Source organism: Brachyhypopomus gauderio, chromosome 1 (assembly GCF_052324685.1).
Source record: "Brachyhypopomus gauderio isolate BG-103 chromosome 1, BGAUD_0.2, whole genome shotgun sequence".
Lineage (NCBI taxonomy): Eukaryota > Metazoa > Chordata > Actinopteri > Gymnotiformes > Hypopomidae > Brachyhypopomus > Brachyhypopomus gauderio.
In genome coordinates, this window is record NC_135211.1 from 940466 (window position 1) to 954653 (window position 14188).

At 44.9% G+C, this 14188-nt stretch overlaps 1 protein-coding gene across 5 annotated transcripts in view; it reads right to left on the minus strand.

Moving 5' to 3' along the window:
- The window catches only part of LOC143513044 (NACHT, LRR and PYD domains-containing protein 3-like), a 133065-nt gene that overhangs the window by 107836 nt on the left and 11041 nt on the right, over window positions 1-14188 (minus strand). For all 5 annotated transcript variants that reach the window (XR_013130613.1, XM_077004281.1, XM_077004111.1 and 2 more), the window contains exon 4: window positions 3291-5073. Coding sequence is in view for 4 of the 5 variants with exons in the window: in XM_077004281.1 (XP_076860396.1) it covers window positions 3291-5073 (1783 nt within the window). In the remaining variant the exon portion in view is untranslated. The remainder of the gene's footprint in view (window positions 1-3290; window positions 5074-14188) is intronic.

The following is a 14188-nucleotide window of genomic DNA, read 5'->3' on the forward strand; positions in this document are numbered from 1 at the left end:
CCACTCATTATTAACACTAGAAGTGCCACATCTGTTTGACCTACTTATACCTAGAAGCGTGGAGTGCCGGTCATTTGACCACAGCAGCACAAAAAAATATATTCATGAGGCAATGAGAGCTACAAATTACTCGGGGTGGCTACACAGGCTTGTGTAACGTTGGTGAGCTAAGAGACAGACACAAGTGCTGAGGAGAGCAGGGTTTATTAACTGGGGTGCTGACAAGTGTAACACAAATAGCAGAGGCATGAGAACAGTGAGGTATGTCTACTTCAAATAAAGCTAGAACAAAAAAAGAAACCAATAACCAGACAGGATAACTAGTGATGTTACCCTTGAATCTGAAACTTTGAGGCATATGTCAAAAAAACGATACGCATTGGTTCGAATCACTAGCCGGGTTTGCATCCAAACCTTTTTGAAAAAATAATGCGCAATTTCCAAGTTTCGGCAGAAAAAATGCGAATTAATCCTTGTTTCCATTCATTACAGTTATGCAAATAAACTTTAGATCACGTGAGAGGACGCAAAACAATAGTGGTTTTTACATCCAGTACATGCAGTTACGCATTTTTGCACGTTGAGGTTTTGAAACATTTTTTTCTTTTTCTTTTCTATACATGGATGAAGTTAAATTAAATTTTTGCTCTCTCCAGAACTGTTTTTGTATGCATTTGCCATCTTTACATCGCGATCATGTTTGCTCTTCGACGCCGTGCAGGACGAGCGCAAGAACATTTATTAAGGGTGGAAATCTCAGTGCGACCACTGCGACATCTGCCATATACCTGATATCATATACATGATACGTCATAGTTTATGCGAAAAACCCTTTTCTATCCAGTTTTTCCCGAATTTTGGCGATGCGATAGTCTAACTTTTCCACCTCCTCCTAGCGTAAAAATCTTTTTGCGATATTTGGGGCTTTTTTCGAATTTTGAACTTTTTCCATCCAACTTTTTTCATGCGCATTTTCAAAATGCACAAAAACTCGGTGGATGGAAAACCCTCTACTGTGCCGATGCTTGATTCGTTCTACATTGATCACGTGATTACGTGTGAACAATGACATCCGAAGCTTCATTTCAGCACACAATCACGTGACTGCTTCAGGGAACAATTCAAAAGCAGCAAAACCTGGCGAGCACTTCAGAGGGTCTTTAGCGGAGATACACAGAGAGATCCATTAAATAATGTGACCGTTGCCCCTACACAAGCACCTTCACTCCATACATGAGCATAAAGGTCTTTCATACAATTATTTCCGTCATATAACCCATGCATCAAATCTATGTACATGAGTCTTGCCTATGGAAAAATAGGCAATGGACTAGTGATATTAACCCAGCTTGGTAGGACGTGAAATATAGTGAATAATATAATTATTTAAGTGAAGAATATAATTAATAACATGGTGAATGGAAACAACCAACAATGTGCAATTACAGTTATAAGTGTAGTTTCTCCTGTGTACTATATCAAGATACATTCTGAGTGTATTATATATTATTTCAAAATATATTACGCTGTAATGTTTTTTAATTAAATATTAAAATATTACATTAAATTATCCAGACATCAAAGTATTCTGCCATTTGTTTTATCAGTTGTTTTTTTATTTAAACCTCAACTGTCATGTTAATGCACTGGAACAGCAGTCAGTTACAGTTTTAAGCTGTAATTTTTTTTTAAAGCCCCTCATCCACTAAATACTAGTGATGTAACATTTGAAGCGATGCCTCGGAGCCTGTATCGAGCAAAAAGGGGCGTGCCAGATGAAGCCCCGGTTCGAGGCGTGTGTCATTACCATAAAAATCACGTTACTGATGACAAACGAGGCCTCGGATTCAGTGGGCTACGTCATCGTTTCATTTTGAGTGTCACAACCACATGAAGGGGGTTCGAGCCTTGCGGTCCTTTATGGGTTTTGCGTTGGCGTTTGGTGTTGTGAGAGGTGTGCATTGGTTAATTAGTTAGAGTTAGTGGTTAAAGTTGTTATAAAATAGATTAGATCTATTTGTTGCAGTTTCCTGTCTTTCAGTTCCATAAGCACTCTTGTACTCCCAGTTCCACAAGCATTTATTTTAAGTATTTATTTTACGTGTTCAACATCACATCACTCAAATAATAATATTTTCATGTAAAAACACACTTTAATATTCAATTGGACATGGCAAAAATATTTTATTTTATACACAGACATTCCAGTTTTCTCTAACTCAGAATTGAGTCTGTCATATATCCTTTTGCACAGCAGTGACACTAGTGAGAACGAGTCAACGAGGTGTCGGGTAATGAACCTTTTGGTGAACCTTTGAGCTGGAAAGACCCATTGGTTCATGAAGCCTCGTTTTGCCATCGCTACTAAATACACAAAGCACTTTCAGGTTTTGGCCACCAGATGCCGCTAATGTCCACTGAGTTATGAAGCACAGAGTAATGAATCTTTTTCGATACAGTTAGGGAAAAAGGATTCAGTGCTTCAAAAAGCCTCGGTTTTCCATCACTAAGGATAACTCAGATAACAAAAGACAAAGAATATAACAAATACAAGAACGAGGGTCAAAAAACCGGCACAGAAACACAGGAACAACTTACAAACTAGGAAGACACTAAACCAGGGATGACTAACACATTGACTTACAAAGAGGGACTAAAACACAGGGAGTATAAGTACCAAACAAATCAAACCCAAACCAGAAACACCTGAGAGCAAAGCAAGAGGGGGAGGGACACACATGACAAGAAGGTGAAGAACAACGGAAGACATGGACAGGACTGACTGAGGAGCAGATCTAGATGTGGCTAAACAGAAGACATAGACAGGACTGACTGAGGAGCAGATCTAGATGTGGCTAAACAGACGACATGGACAGGACTGACTGAGGAGTAGATCTAGATGTGGCTAAACAGAAGACATGGACAGGACTGACTGAGGAGCAGATCTAGATGTGGCTAAACAGAAGACATGGACAGGACTGACTGAGGAGCAGATCTAGATGTGGCTAAACAGAAGACATGGACAGGTCTGACAGAAGGAGTGGCTCCATTCGTGACAGCTTGTTTGTTCTTCTGTAGTATTTCTCTCAGAAAACCCATTAACCAATCAGCGTTCACCATTCAAAATGTTCAAATATTATTCTCAAATGTTCAATGCACACCTTGTGTTCTTACAACTGGAAATGAAAACTATCATTTAGTCTGCTCAGACTGAGAAATGCATTCACATGATTTGATTACCTCAGCAATAGTATAGCTTCAAAAGAATAAAATGATTAATCCATACTTACAGAGCTCGTCTTGTGTTTTTCACCACTGGCAGTAGTTCCTTCAGTCCTTCTTCTGATGGCCTGTATTTCTTCAGCTCAAATTTCTCTTGAATCTCCTCTGACATCAGCAGCACAAAGAGCAGAGCTGAATGCTGTGTAGATGACAATGTCTGTGTTGAGAGGTCTCCTGAGTTCAGGAAGTTCTGGATTTCACTTGTCAGGGAGTTGTCTTTCAGTTCACTCAAGCAGTGGAACAGATTGATGGTCTTCTCAAAGGATTTTGTTCTTTTGATGATTTTCTTGATGTAGTTTGCAGTCTCCTCTAAACCATCTTCTATGATGTCCAGTTCTGGTTGTAGACTCATCAGAAGCCTCTGATTGGACTCCAGTGAGAGGCCAAGGAGGAAACGGAGGAAAAGGTCCAGCTGTCCATTTTCACTCCCCATGGCCTTATCTACTGCTGTGTTGAGCAGATCACACAGTCTGTGTTTTACTTTCCATTTAAATTTCTCCACTGGGGTTTTAAGAAGTGGGTTGCCTTCATCTCTGAATGTTAGGAACACAAATACAGCAGCAAGAAACTCCTGAAAGCTCAAATGCACAAAGCTGAAGACCTTCCCCTCCTGTTTAAAGATTTGTGTACAAATTCCAGAGTACACTACAACCTCACGGACATCAATGTCACATTCTTTCAGATCTTTCACATAGAACAGGAGCTGTCCTTTCTGCAGCTGGAGAAAAGCTAACTTCCCAAGCTTCACGATATCCAGCACCTCGGCAGATTTTGATGAAGCTGTATTGTCAGTGCTTTGCTTTGTGCTGTATTTCTCAGTCATTTGCTCTTTGAGAAACAGCAGGAAATGTAAGTACATTTCTGTCAGAGTTGTGGGAGCAGTTTTCATGTCTTTACCATTCTTCAGCATTGTCTGAAGCACAGTGGCTGAGATCCTGCAGAAGATGGGTATGTGACACAACATATGAATGGTTCTGGCAGTCTTAATGTGTGCGATAATTCTGCTGGCTTGAGTCTCATCTCTGATTCTCTTCCTGAAATACTCCTCCTTTTGTGGGTCATTGAACCCACGGATTTCTGTAACAAGGTTAAAGTACTGCCATTTGATCATGTCAACTGCTGCAGGTCGTGAAGTGATCCAGAGAAGGGCATGAGGAAGCAGTTCTCCATTTATGAGGTTTGTTATCAGTCTGTCAAGAGAAGTCTCCTCGTTTACTTTAGACACCTTCTTTTGATGAATATGTAGAGGAATTCTAGTTTCATCCAATCCATCCAGTATGAAAAGCAGCCTATGTTTTTCATTTAATATCTCCATTTCATCTCCAGCATGGAGTTCAGGGTGGAAGTAAAGAAGAAGTTTTGAGAGACTGTACTTTTCATCCTTGATCAAGTTCAGCTCTCTAAATGGGAGGTACAGGATGAAATCTAAATCCTGGTTACACTTCTCTTCAGCCCAATCAAGAATGAACTTGTGTACAGAGACTGTTTTCCCCACTCCAGCTATTCCCAGTGTCAGGACTTTAGTACCACACACCCTTTCAGTAGACTGCACTTTGAAGATGTCACTGAGTGTGACTGGTGTTTCTTCTATTTCAGGGAAAAAGTCCTCCATGCGTCTCACTTCATGCTTTGTGATAACTCCTCCGGTGCATCCTTTGATCATGTAAACTTCAGTGTAAGTGTCTCTTAGAGACACACGATCACACTCTAGTGGAGCATCCTCATACAGCTTCTCAAATTTTTCCTCATATTTTTTTTTCATTCTCATACTGATGTAACTTTTTCCTCCAGCTGTGAAAAGGTGGGAAGAAAAAAATATGAGCATCATTATTTTAAGTAATGAATAAGCAAAGTGTTTTAGTGTATAGTTAAAAAATAAGATTCCCTCTGCATTTTAAGACTAGACTAGAATAAAGTAGAACAAGAGTAGAATAACTATCATTAGCAGCACATAAGGAGATATCTAACAGACTCCAAATGTCAGCCAAAGCTTTGAGCGTTGTGTAACACACTAGGTGGGGTGGAGTATTGGGCGCACACAATGAAATGTGCCATATTTGTCAGTTGTGATTTTCACCTCAATCAAAATTTTGTCCTCCGCATTTACCTATCTGTGGGTTAACACCCACACAGACACACTAGTGAATACTAGGGTGCTGTGGTGCACACATGTCCAGAGCGGTGGGCAGCCCTAGCCTGGCACCCGGGAGTAGTTGGGGTTAAGCACCTTGCTCAAGGGCACCTCAGTCATGGCCTCAGGTCTGGGAATCAGAACCTAAGACCCTCCAGTCACAAGACCAGTTCCCTACCACCAAGCCATGACTTTCTCTCACAAGTGCTGAAAGAAAGTAGTTTTAATTTGCCTTTGACTTCTCCAACGAAGGGGGTCAAAGAAACATACAACCTACTGTAACATGGGAAACAGGCTTACGCGACCTATGTGCATATCACAACCAAAACAGAAATAACGAAACACCACACAAACCGTAACACAGACTCACTGAACAAAATACAAACGGAGGCAGAATAAAATACAGACACAAACAAAGATAGGGTAAGACACTGACACAACTACAGCCATACAATATTGCTAAACCAAATTCTTAAGAAGACTGAATGGGTGACATACATATGCAAAGTTTAAATTTTCATAAAGATTAAACAAAAGATAAGACTCGCGTAAAATGCGAACTACTATAAGCATCTGAGCCAAGTAAACAACGAGAATGCAAGAGCCTGGACACTTATAGGAACCTTGCAACGGAAGGGGTTCGACAAAAAAGAGGAATACAAGTGAACTAACAGAATCAGACACAGATGAACAAGAGGAGAGCAAAGAGGAGAGCAAGCCACTATACCTAAAGAAGGGATTAGGGTTTAGATCAAAACTAGGAAAAAATTAGGAACAGACAACCACAAGGGACAAATGAAACAATGATCGACAAGGACTCGGGAGACACAAGTGGTTTAAATACATGGGGAAATGAGGACAAGACACAGGTGAATCCCAGAATAGGAATGAGGGGCAGAACCAGGGTGGGGAATCAGGTAAGTAGAATATAGGAACTAAAAACACAGAAGGGAAAATTGAAGCTATTATAGACCACAAGGGAAGTGGAATCGTTAAACATTCATACGAGAGAGAATATTTGTAACGGAATAATGAAATGAAGAGGGATACTTGTGCAGAAGCACAATGCTTTTATTTTGGAAGATCAATACAACAGTGATGCATGAGTTGGTGATGGAGGAACTAGGGTTAGCTTGTGCAGCTACGTAGGAGTAGTCAATCCGGTCCGAGGTCATAACATGATGGCAGAGTCCACGAGGTACCAGAGGGCTAGGCAGGAGACATGGTCTACAGAACAAGCAGAGGTTTGTACACAGGAGAATCAACAGGTGGAGATAACGCTCACTACGCAACATAGTTGGCAGTACTTCGCAACTAGGAAGTGAAGTACAGGTGTATAAGAATAGCTGGGAATTGGGTGTGGCAAGGAGGAACAGGTGAGACTGATTAGGCTATCAGGTGTTACTCCTGACAATATTCCTTAACTGGATATGATTTTTTGTTTCTGTAGCATTGCTTTGGCTAATCTATTAGGCAAGTATTCTCCCCATTATAGCCCATGAAAATGGGTCAGGGGTTAAAAAGGTGAGGGGGGGTGACAGCACGGGGGTACGGCGATTACCATTACGTCATATTTTATGTCACCGTCATGTGTATATTAATATATTGTAGCGACTACTACTCCTCGCGGTGCAACAGACAGGCACTTGGCCACTCAGGGAGTTTTAGCCCTTTAAGTGACACTGGGGGAGCGGCGCCTGCGCGCGCCAGGGAAGGGGGAGAAAACAGTGCTATGTTTTGAGTTGCGTGGAAAATAAAGTTTCCCTCTTCGGGATTTTCTGGATTAAGCAGTTTCTGCCTCGTTTCCCGAACCCGCTTCAGTGGTGACCCCGACGTCTATTCGGTCGATTCCGAAGTATTCGCGTCATGTCGGCGAACGCAGTAGCGCTTAAATTACCGGAGTTTTGGGAGCAGCATGCCGCCGTTTGGTTTGCTCAAGCCGAAGCTCAGTTCGCCATCCGGAAAATCACTGAGGACGACACAAGGTATTATTATGTCGTCGCGGCACTGAACAACGGCACCGCCTCCAGAGTGGTGAGTTTTCTTCAAGACCCTCCGGAGGACGATAAGTATGAAGCCCTTAAGTTGCTGCTCCTACAAATTTTCGAGCTGTCGGAGCGTGCCCGCAGGCTTCTTTTGCTGTCTGGTTTAGGCGATTCCAAACCTTCTGAGCTGATGGATCACATGCTGTCCCTACTGGGCGACCACCCGCCGTGTTTTCTGTTCAAGGAGATTTTCCTTCAGCAGTTACCCAGCGACGTTCTCGCAGCCTTGGCGGGTTCTACACTCAGGGATTATCGTGCGTTAGCTAGGGAGGCCGACAAGATTTTCTTGGCCAAGCAGTGTATTGCAGCCACGCAGGTCTGTACACCTCCGTTCGCTTCTGGCGCTGCCGTCTGCACGTCCATGCCTCCGCCCTCCCCAGCTTTATTACCACACGCGTTTCGGAGCCAAGGCCAGAAGCTGCCGCCCGCCATGCGGTTTCAGGAAGCCGGGAAAAGTGAGGGCCTGCTAGCGGCTACAGGCGTCGGCCGTTCCAGTAGCCTGCTTTTCCTGACGGACGCGGTCTAGGGGCGTCGTTTCCTCTGCGACACAGGCGCTCAGTTGAGTGTTCTGCCCGCCTCCGAGATGGACATGAGGTCAGGCCACGCTGGCCCCGCCCTTGAGGCTGCCAACGGGAGCTCTATTCCCACGTACGGCCAACGGTCAGTGCCACTGTGCTTCGGTGGGCAGCGGTTCACATGGGCTTTTGTGCTGGCGAAGGTTTACACTCCCCTCTTAGGTGCCGATTTCCTGTGTGCAAACAGCTTGCTGGTTGATATTAGGAACAGACGCCTCGTGAATACAGAGACTTTCAGCTCTCTCCCATGCTCGCTCAGTCGTTTTAGCTCCTCCGGCCTGTCGGGTGCATTCTCTGTCTCAGATGATTTCTCACGTCTCCTCGCAGAGTTTCCTGGTCTGAGGGAACCCACGTTTTCTTCGGACAGCAGCAGGCATGGGGTTGAGCATCACATCGCGACCTCGGGCCCACCTGTTCACGCTCGCGCTAGACGTTTGGACCCCGCCAAGCTCGCAATAGGGAGAGCTGAGTTTGGGACGATGGAGCGCCTGGGTATTGTGCGTAGGTCTGACAGCCCCTGGACCTGCAAGATTTTTCTACCTGTCTGGCCAGAAAAGTCATATTTTCAAAGGTGGACTTAGTCCGTGGCTACCACCAGGTCCCCGTGTATCCTGCGGACATTCCGAAGACGGCAGTGATCACTCCTTTCGGCCTGTTCCGAGTTCCTCCGCATGCCTTTTGGCCTCAAAAATGCTGCCCAGACATTCCAGCGTCTCATGGACAGTGTCCTGCGTGATTTGCCTTTCTTTTTTGTCTACCTGGATGACATTTTGGTGGCCAGCGCCTCAAGGTCGGAGCACCTGTGGCACCTCAGGCTCCTGTTCGAGCGTCTCAGCCAGCACGGCCTGATCATCAACCCGTCAGGGCCGGTGTTGTTCCACTCCCTACTAAGGTGGAAGCTATCCAGCGTTTCGCCCATCCGCTTACAATTAAGGCCCTGCAGGAGTTCCTGGGAATGGTGAACTTCTATCACCGTTTCATCCCACGAGCAGCCAGCCTCATGCACCCTCTCTACACGGCCCTCAAAGGCAAGGCCGCCAAGCACATGGTGGATTGGACTAGTGAGCGGCTCCTGGCTTTTGATGCAGCTAAGCGCGTGTTGGTGGATGCCACTTTGTTGGCGCACCCCTCTCCTGATGCACCCATCGCCATCACCACAGACGCGTCAGATTACGCCGTGGGCACGGTGCATGAGCAGTGGGTCGAAGGGGCTTGGCAGCCCTTGGCATTCTTCAGTTGCTCCGCCCTGTACCTGGCTGTGCAGCATTTTCATTTTCTTCTGGAAGGCTGCCCGTTTACTGCGTTCGTGGACCACAAGCCAATGACATTCGCGATGGCTAAGGTTTCTGAACCGTGGTCTGTTCGTCAGCAGCGTCAGCTGGCCTTCATCTCAGAGTTCACCACAAACATCCAGCACGTTGCAGGGAAAGACAACTCGGTGGCCGACTGCCTCTCTCGTGTGGTCGTCGGCATCGACTACTCCCGTATGGCAGCAGACCAGGCGTCGGACCCGGAGGTCCAGGTCTACAGGATGGAGATCACCAGCCTGCAGTTGGCGGATGTTCCCTTCAGTGATGCAGGTGTGACGCTCCTCTGCGACGTGTCCATGGGCCGGCCTAGGCCTATTGTCCCTGCCCGCTGGCGCAAGCTGGTTTTTGATTCCATACACGGTCTCTCACACCCCGGCAGGAGGGCGTCACAGAAGCTAGTGGTGGACAAGTTTGTCTGGCATGGCCTCAGGAAGGATGCTCGCGATTGGGTTAGAGCTTGTGTAGCCTGTCAGCGCGCCAAGGTGCACATACACGTTAAGGCCCCGCTGGATTCGTTTCCTGTGCCGGAGCGGCGTTTCGACCACGTGCATGTGGATTTAGTGGGGCCGCTGCCACTATCCTGTGGTTTCTCTCACCTCCTCACCGTCGTCGACAGGACCACGAGGTGGCTGGAAGCCATACCGTTGTCCTCCACTACGGCCTTGCACGGTTTGGCGTCCCGTCGGATATGTCCTCGGACCGCGGGCCTCAGTTCATTCTGCCCTCTGGAACGGGGTGGCTGAGGGCCTCGGAGTACACTTGCACCGCACGACGGCCTACCATCCCCAGGCCAACGGGCTTTGTGAGCATTTCCATCGCTCTATGAAAGCTGCGCTCCGGGCCAGTCTCCGGGACGGCAACTGGGTGGATAGGCTCCCCTGGGTCACGCTGGGCCTCAAGTCGTCCCCTAAAGAGGATCTGCAGGCTTTGTCGGCCGAACTCATCTATGGCCAGCCCTTGCGGGTCCCTGGAGATTTTCTCCCTTGTCCTACTGCTCCGTGGTCCGCCGGCCACCAGCGGCAGGCCCTTCGTGAGTTCTCGGGTGCTTTTGTCCCCGTGCCCACCTCTCAGCATGGCCTACAGCGGTCCCGTTTTCCACCTTCCTTGCGTGCTGCTAAGTTTGTGTTTATACGGCATGATGCGCACCGCAGTCCCCTCCGCCCGGTCTACGACGGCCCTTTCCAAGTGCTGGAGCCGGGGGACAAGTTCTTCAAGGTGGACATCGGAGGCGTCCCCGAGGCGTCCCCCTCGCCGGATGGACATGTCTGTTTTGTGAATTCTGGGGGGGCGTGTGTAGCGACTACTACTCCTCGCAGCGAATTCCCTAACAGACAGGCACTTGGCCACTCAGGGAGTTTTAGCCCTTTAAGTGACACTGGGGGAGTGGCGTCTGCGCGCACCAGGGGAGGAGGAGAAAACAGTGCTATGTTTTGAGTTGCATGGAAAATAAAGTTTCCCTCTTCGGGATTTTCTGGATTAAGCAGTTTCTGCTCATACATCATTGCTCAACTTCACCAAACAGCCGGATCACTGTGAGTGCTTGGTCTAACTTCGGAAAGTACCCGTGGGTTTATTTTGGACCTCAAAATACCATGTATTCCTGCTGGCACCAGTAGATAGCCATCCAAACCATCTGGAAGTCTCTTGCCCTCAGTAAAGCCGATTTTATTCATCATGCTGCTTTGATGCCAGCCTTGTTCGCTACTATTATTATTTATACTCACTATAGGATTTACTATTCTGACCAAAGTAGTGTGATACATTTAGCCAGTTTTTTGCTTGCATTTCAGACCTAGCTTTTATCTATTTTAGCATAGAGTTAGGACTCATTATCTTCATCCATAAGGCATTTTCCTCAATTTTAACTTACTTTAATCATCATAGCTTTTGGGTTGGTTAACACTGGTTTAAATGGTCGGTGGAGTTTTCTGTTTCATAGTTAGTTTAACTTCAGTTGGTTTGTCCTTCTTCTGATGCAGTTAATAACTTGATTAACTCTCTGAACTTAAACCAAGTTTTTGACCGTAGGCATCGTATGCATTATAATGTTAGATTGTTTTAATGTTAGATTGTCATATCTATTAATCAATACAATTAAAATTTGTTCATTAAACCAATTACTGTGGTAAATATATTTCAACCAGTGGTACTGAGTCAGTGCACTGACTCTGAGCTTCACCTTTGGTAATGAGACTGATATACAGGGTGTGCAGAATTATTAGGCAAATGAGTATTTTGATCACATCCTTTTTATATGTTGCCCTACTCCAGTGGTTCTCAAACTTTTTCTATCATTCCCCACCTCAGAAGAAGGGGAAATTCCACGCCCCACGAACGGATGGCGAACGTAATTTGTTGACGGGTGGGGGGGTTGGAGAACGTGATTTGTTGACGGGGCGGCGGCGAACGTTTTAAACATCCGGGGCTTATGAAAACGGAACAGGCATTAAAACGGTTTTTACTTGACGCGTCGCGAGTGAAAATGATGTAATCGCTGTGGCTATGCCCGTGTCCGAGGGCCTTGCGCGCTGTCAATTCGCGAGGTCATGCACCTCTCGAATTTTGTAACTTTGCGCGCGATGTGCCTCCGCTCAATGAACAAAGTTGTGTTTGCAGGGTTCATACACCTTTATACGGTGGAATTAAAGCACTTGTACGTCATTTTAAAGGTCCATTTCAATATTTCCCAGCACGTTAAACTTAAATGATTCGAAATAATTCACTTATTTATCACATTATTTAATGGTTGTTTATTTTCAAAACGCCCAATCTTAACGTCGTCACATTCTCTCATATTTCGTCCTGGAATTACAAGAGGCTCGTATTTGTTAACGTAATACAAGAGAACTGTTCATTCAGACAGATATTTGTTGTGAAACGAAGTAGTTACAATTTCAAGCATTTTCAAGTACTTTAGCCTAAACTTCAGCACTTTCAAACCTGAAACACAAAGCAACATTAAAATTCATCAGGTAAATGTTCATTCCCCTGTTTTTGAGGGGTGTTTCTTTATACTTTACACATATCGTTTCGGAGAACACTGCACGCGGAAAGTATAAACACTTCAGAGTCACGCGTTACGGTCACTCGCGAAAGTATAAACCAGGCTTTAGAAAGGTTCATTTATTCCAATTGCTTGCGCCCCACCTGCAATACCCATGCGCCCGCGCCCCACACATTGAGAAACGCTGTCCTACTCCAAGCTGTATGGGCTTGAAAGCCAACTACCAATTAAGTAAATCAGGTGATGTGCATCTCTGTAATAAGAAGGGGTGTGGTCTAATGACATCAACACCCTATATAAGGTGTGCTTAATTATTAGGCAACTTCCTTTCCTTTGGCAAAATGGGTCAATAAGAGATTTGACGGATTCTGAAAAGTCAAAATTTGTGAATTGTCTTGTAGAGGGATGCAGCAGTCTTGAAGTTGCCAAATTTTTTGAAGCGTGATCACCGAACAATCAAGTGTTTCATAGCAAATAGACAACAGGGTTGCAAGAAGTGTGTTAAAAAAATATTTCTGAGCTGCAACGTTAGGCTACTGGAGTATCAAAAAGCACAAGGTGTGTGATACTCAGGGACATGGCCAAGGTAAGGAAGGCTGAAAAATGACCACCTTTAAACAAGAAACATAAGATAAAATGTTAAGACTGGGCCAAGAAATATCTTAAGGTTTTATGGACTGATGAAAAGAGAGTGCCTCTTAATGGGCCAGATAGATGGGCCCGGGGCTGGATCAGTAAAGGACAAAGAGCTCCACTCCGACTCAGTGACCAACATGGTGGAGGTGGGGTACCGGTATGGGCTGGTATCATCAAAGATGAACTTGTGGAACCTTTTCAGGTTGAGGATGGAGTGATGCTCAACTCCCAGATCTACTGCCAGTTCCTGGAAGACACCTTCTTCAAGCAGTGGTACAGGAAGAAGTCGGTATTGTTAAAGAAAAACGTGATTTTCATGCAGGACAATTCTCCATCACATGTATCCAAATACTCCACAGCGTGACTAGCCAGTAAAGGTCTAAAAGAAGGAAAAATAATGACATGGCCCCCTTGATCACCTGACCTGAACCTCATAGAGGACCTGTGGTCTCTCATAAAATGGGAGATCTACAGGGAGGGAAAACAGTGGCTGCTGCATGCAATGTTGATTGTAAACAGATCTATTGATGGAATATATATAAATATATATATATATATATATATATATATATATATATATATATATATATATATATATATATATATATATATATATATAGATTGTAAACAGATCGGGGGCATCTTCAATAGTAATACCTGTATTTTCGTCCAGGACATAAAAACCTGGGTGGCATCTAATTTTCTTTAGTTACATTTTCAATAACACCTAAATCTACCGCGAAAAGCTTAGGTGTCACTATTGATTCGGATCTTTCATTTGACACATATATGCAACGTCACTAAGGCTGCCTTTTCCATTTACATAATATCGCCAAGCTGAGACATTTACTTTCATTAGCTGATGCAGAGAAGCTGGACTACTGTAATGGTCTTCAAATTGGATGCTCTAAACAGCCCATAAAGAAACTACAACTTGTATAGAATGCTGCAGCTAAAATCCTAACTAAGACTATAAAATTTTATCATAATAATACTACTCTCTGTGTTACACTGGCCTCCGGTTAAATATCGAATTGAATATAAAATTGTTTTGTTGACCTATAAGGCGTTAAATGGTCTTGCTCCACAATATCTGAGTGAACTCATTGCATACTATAACCCATCTCGCCTTCTGCGCTCCCAAAATGCAGGATTTCTCTTAGTATCAAAAATTAGAAAGACTACAGCCAGAGGCGGAGCTTTCT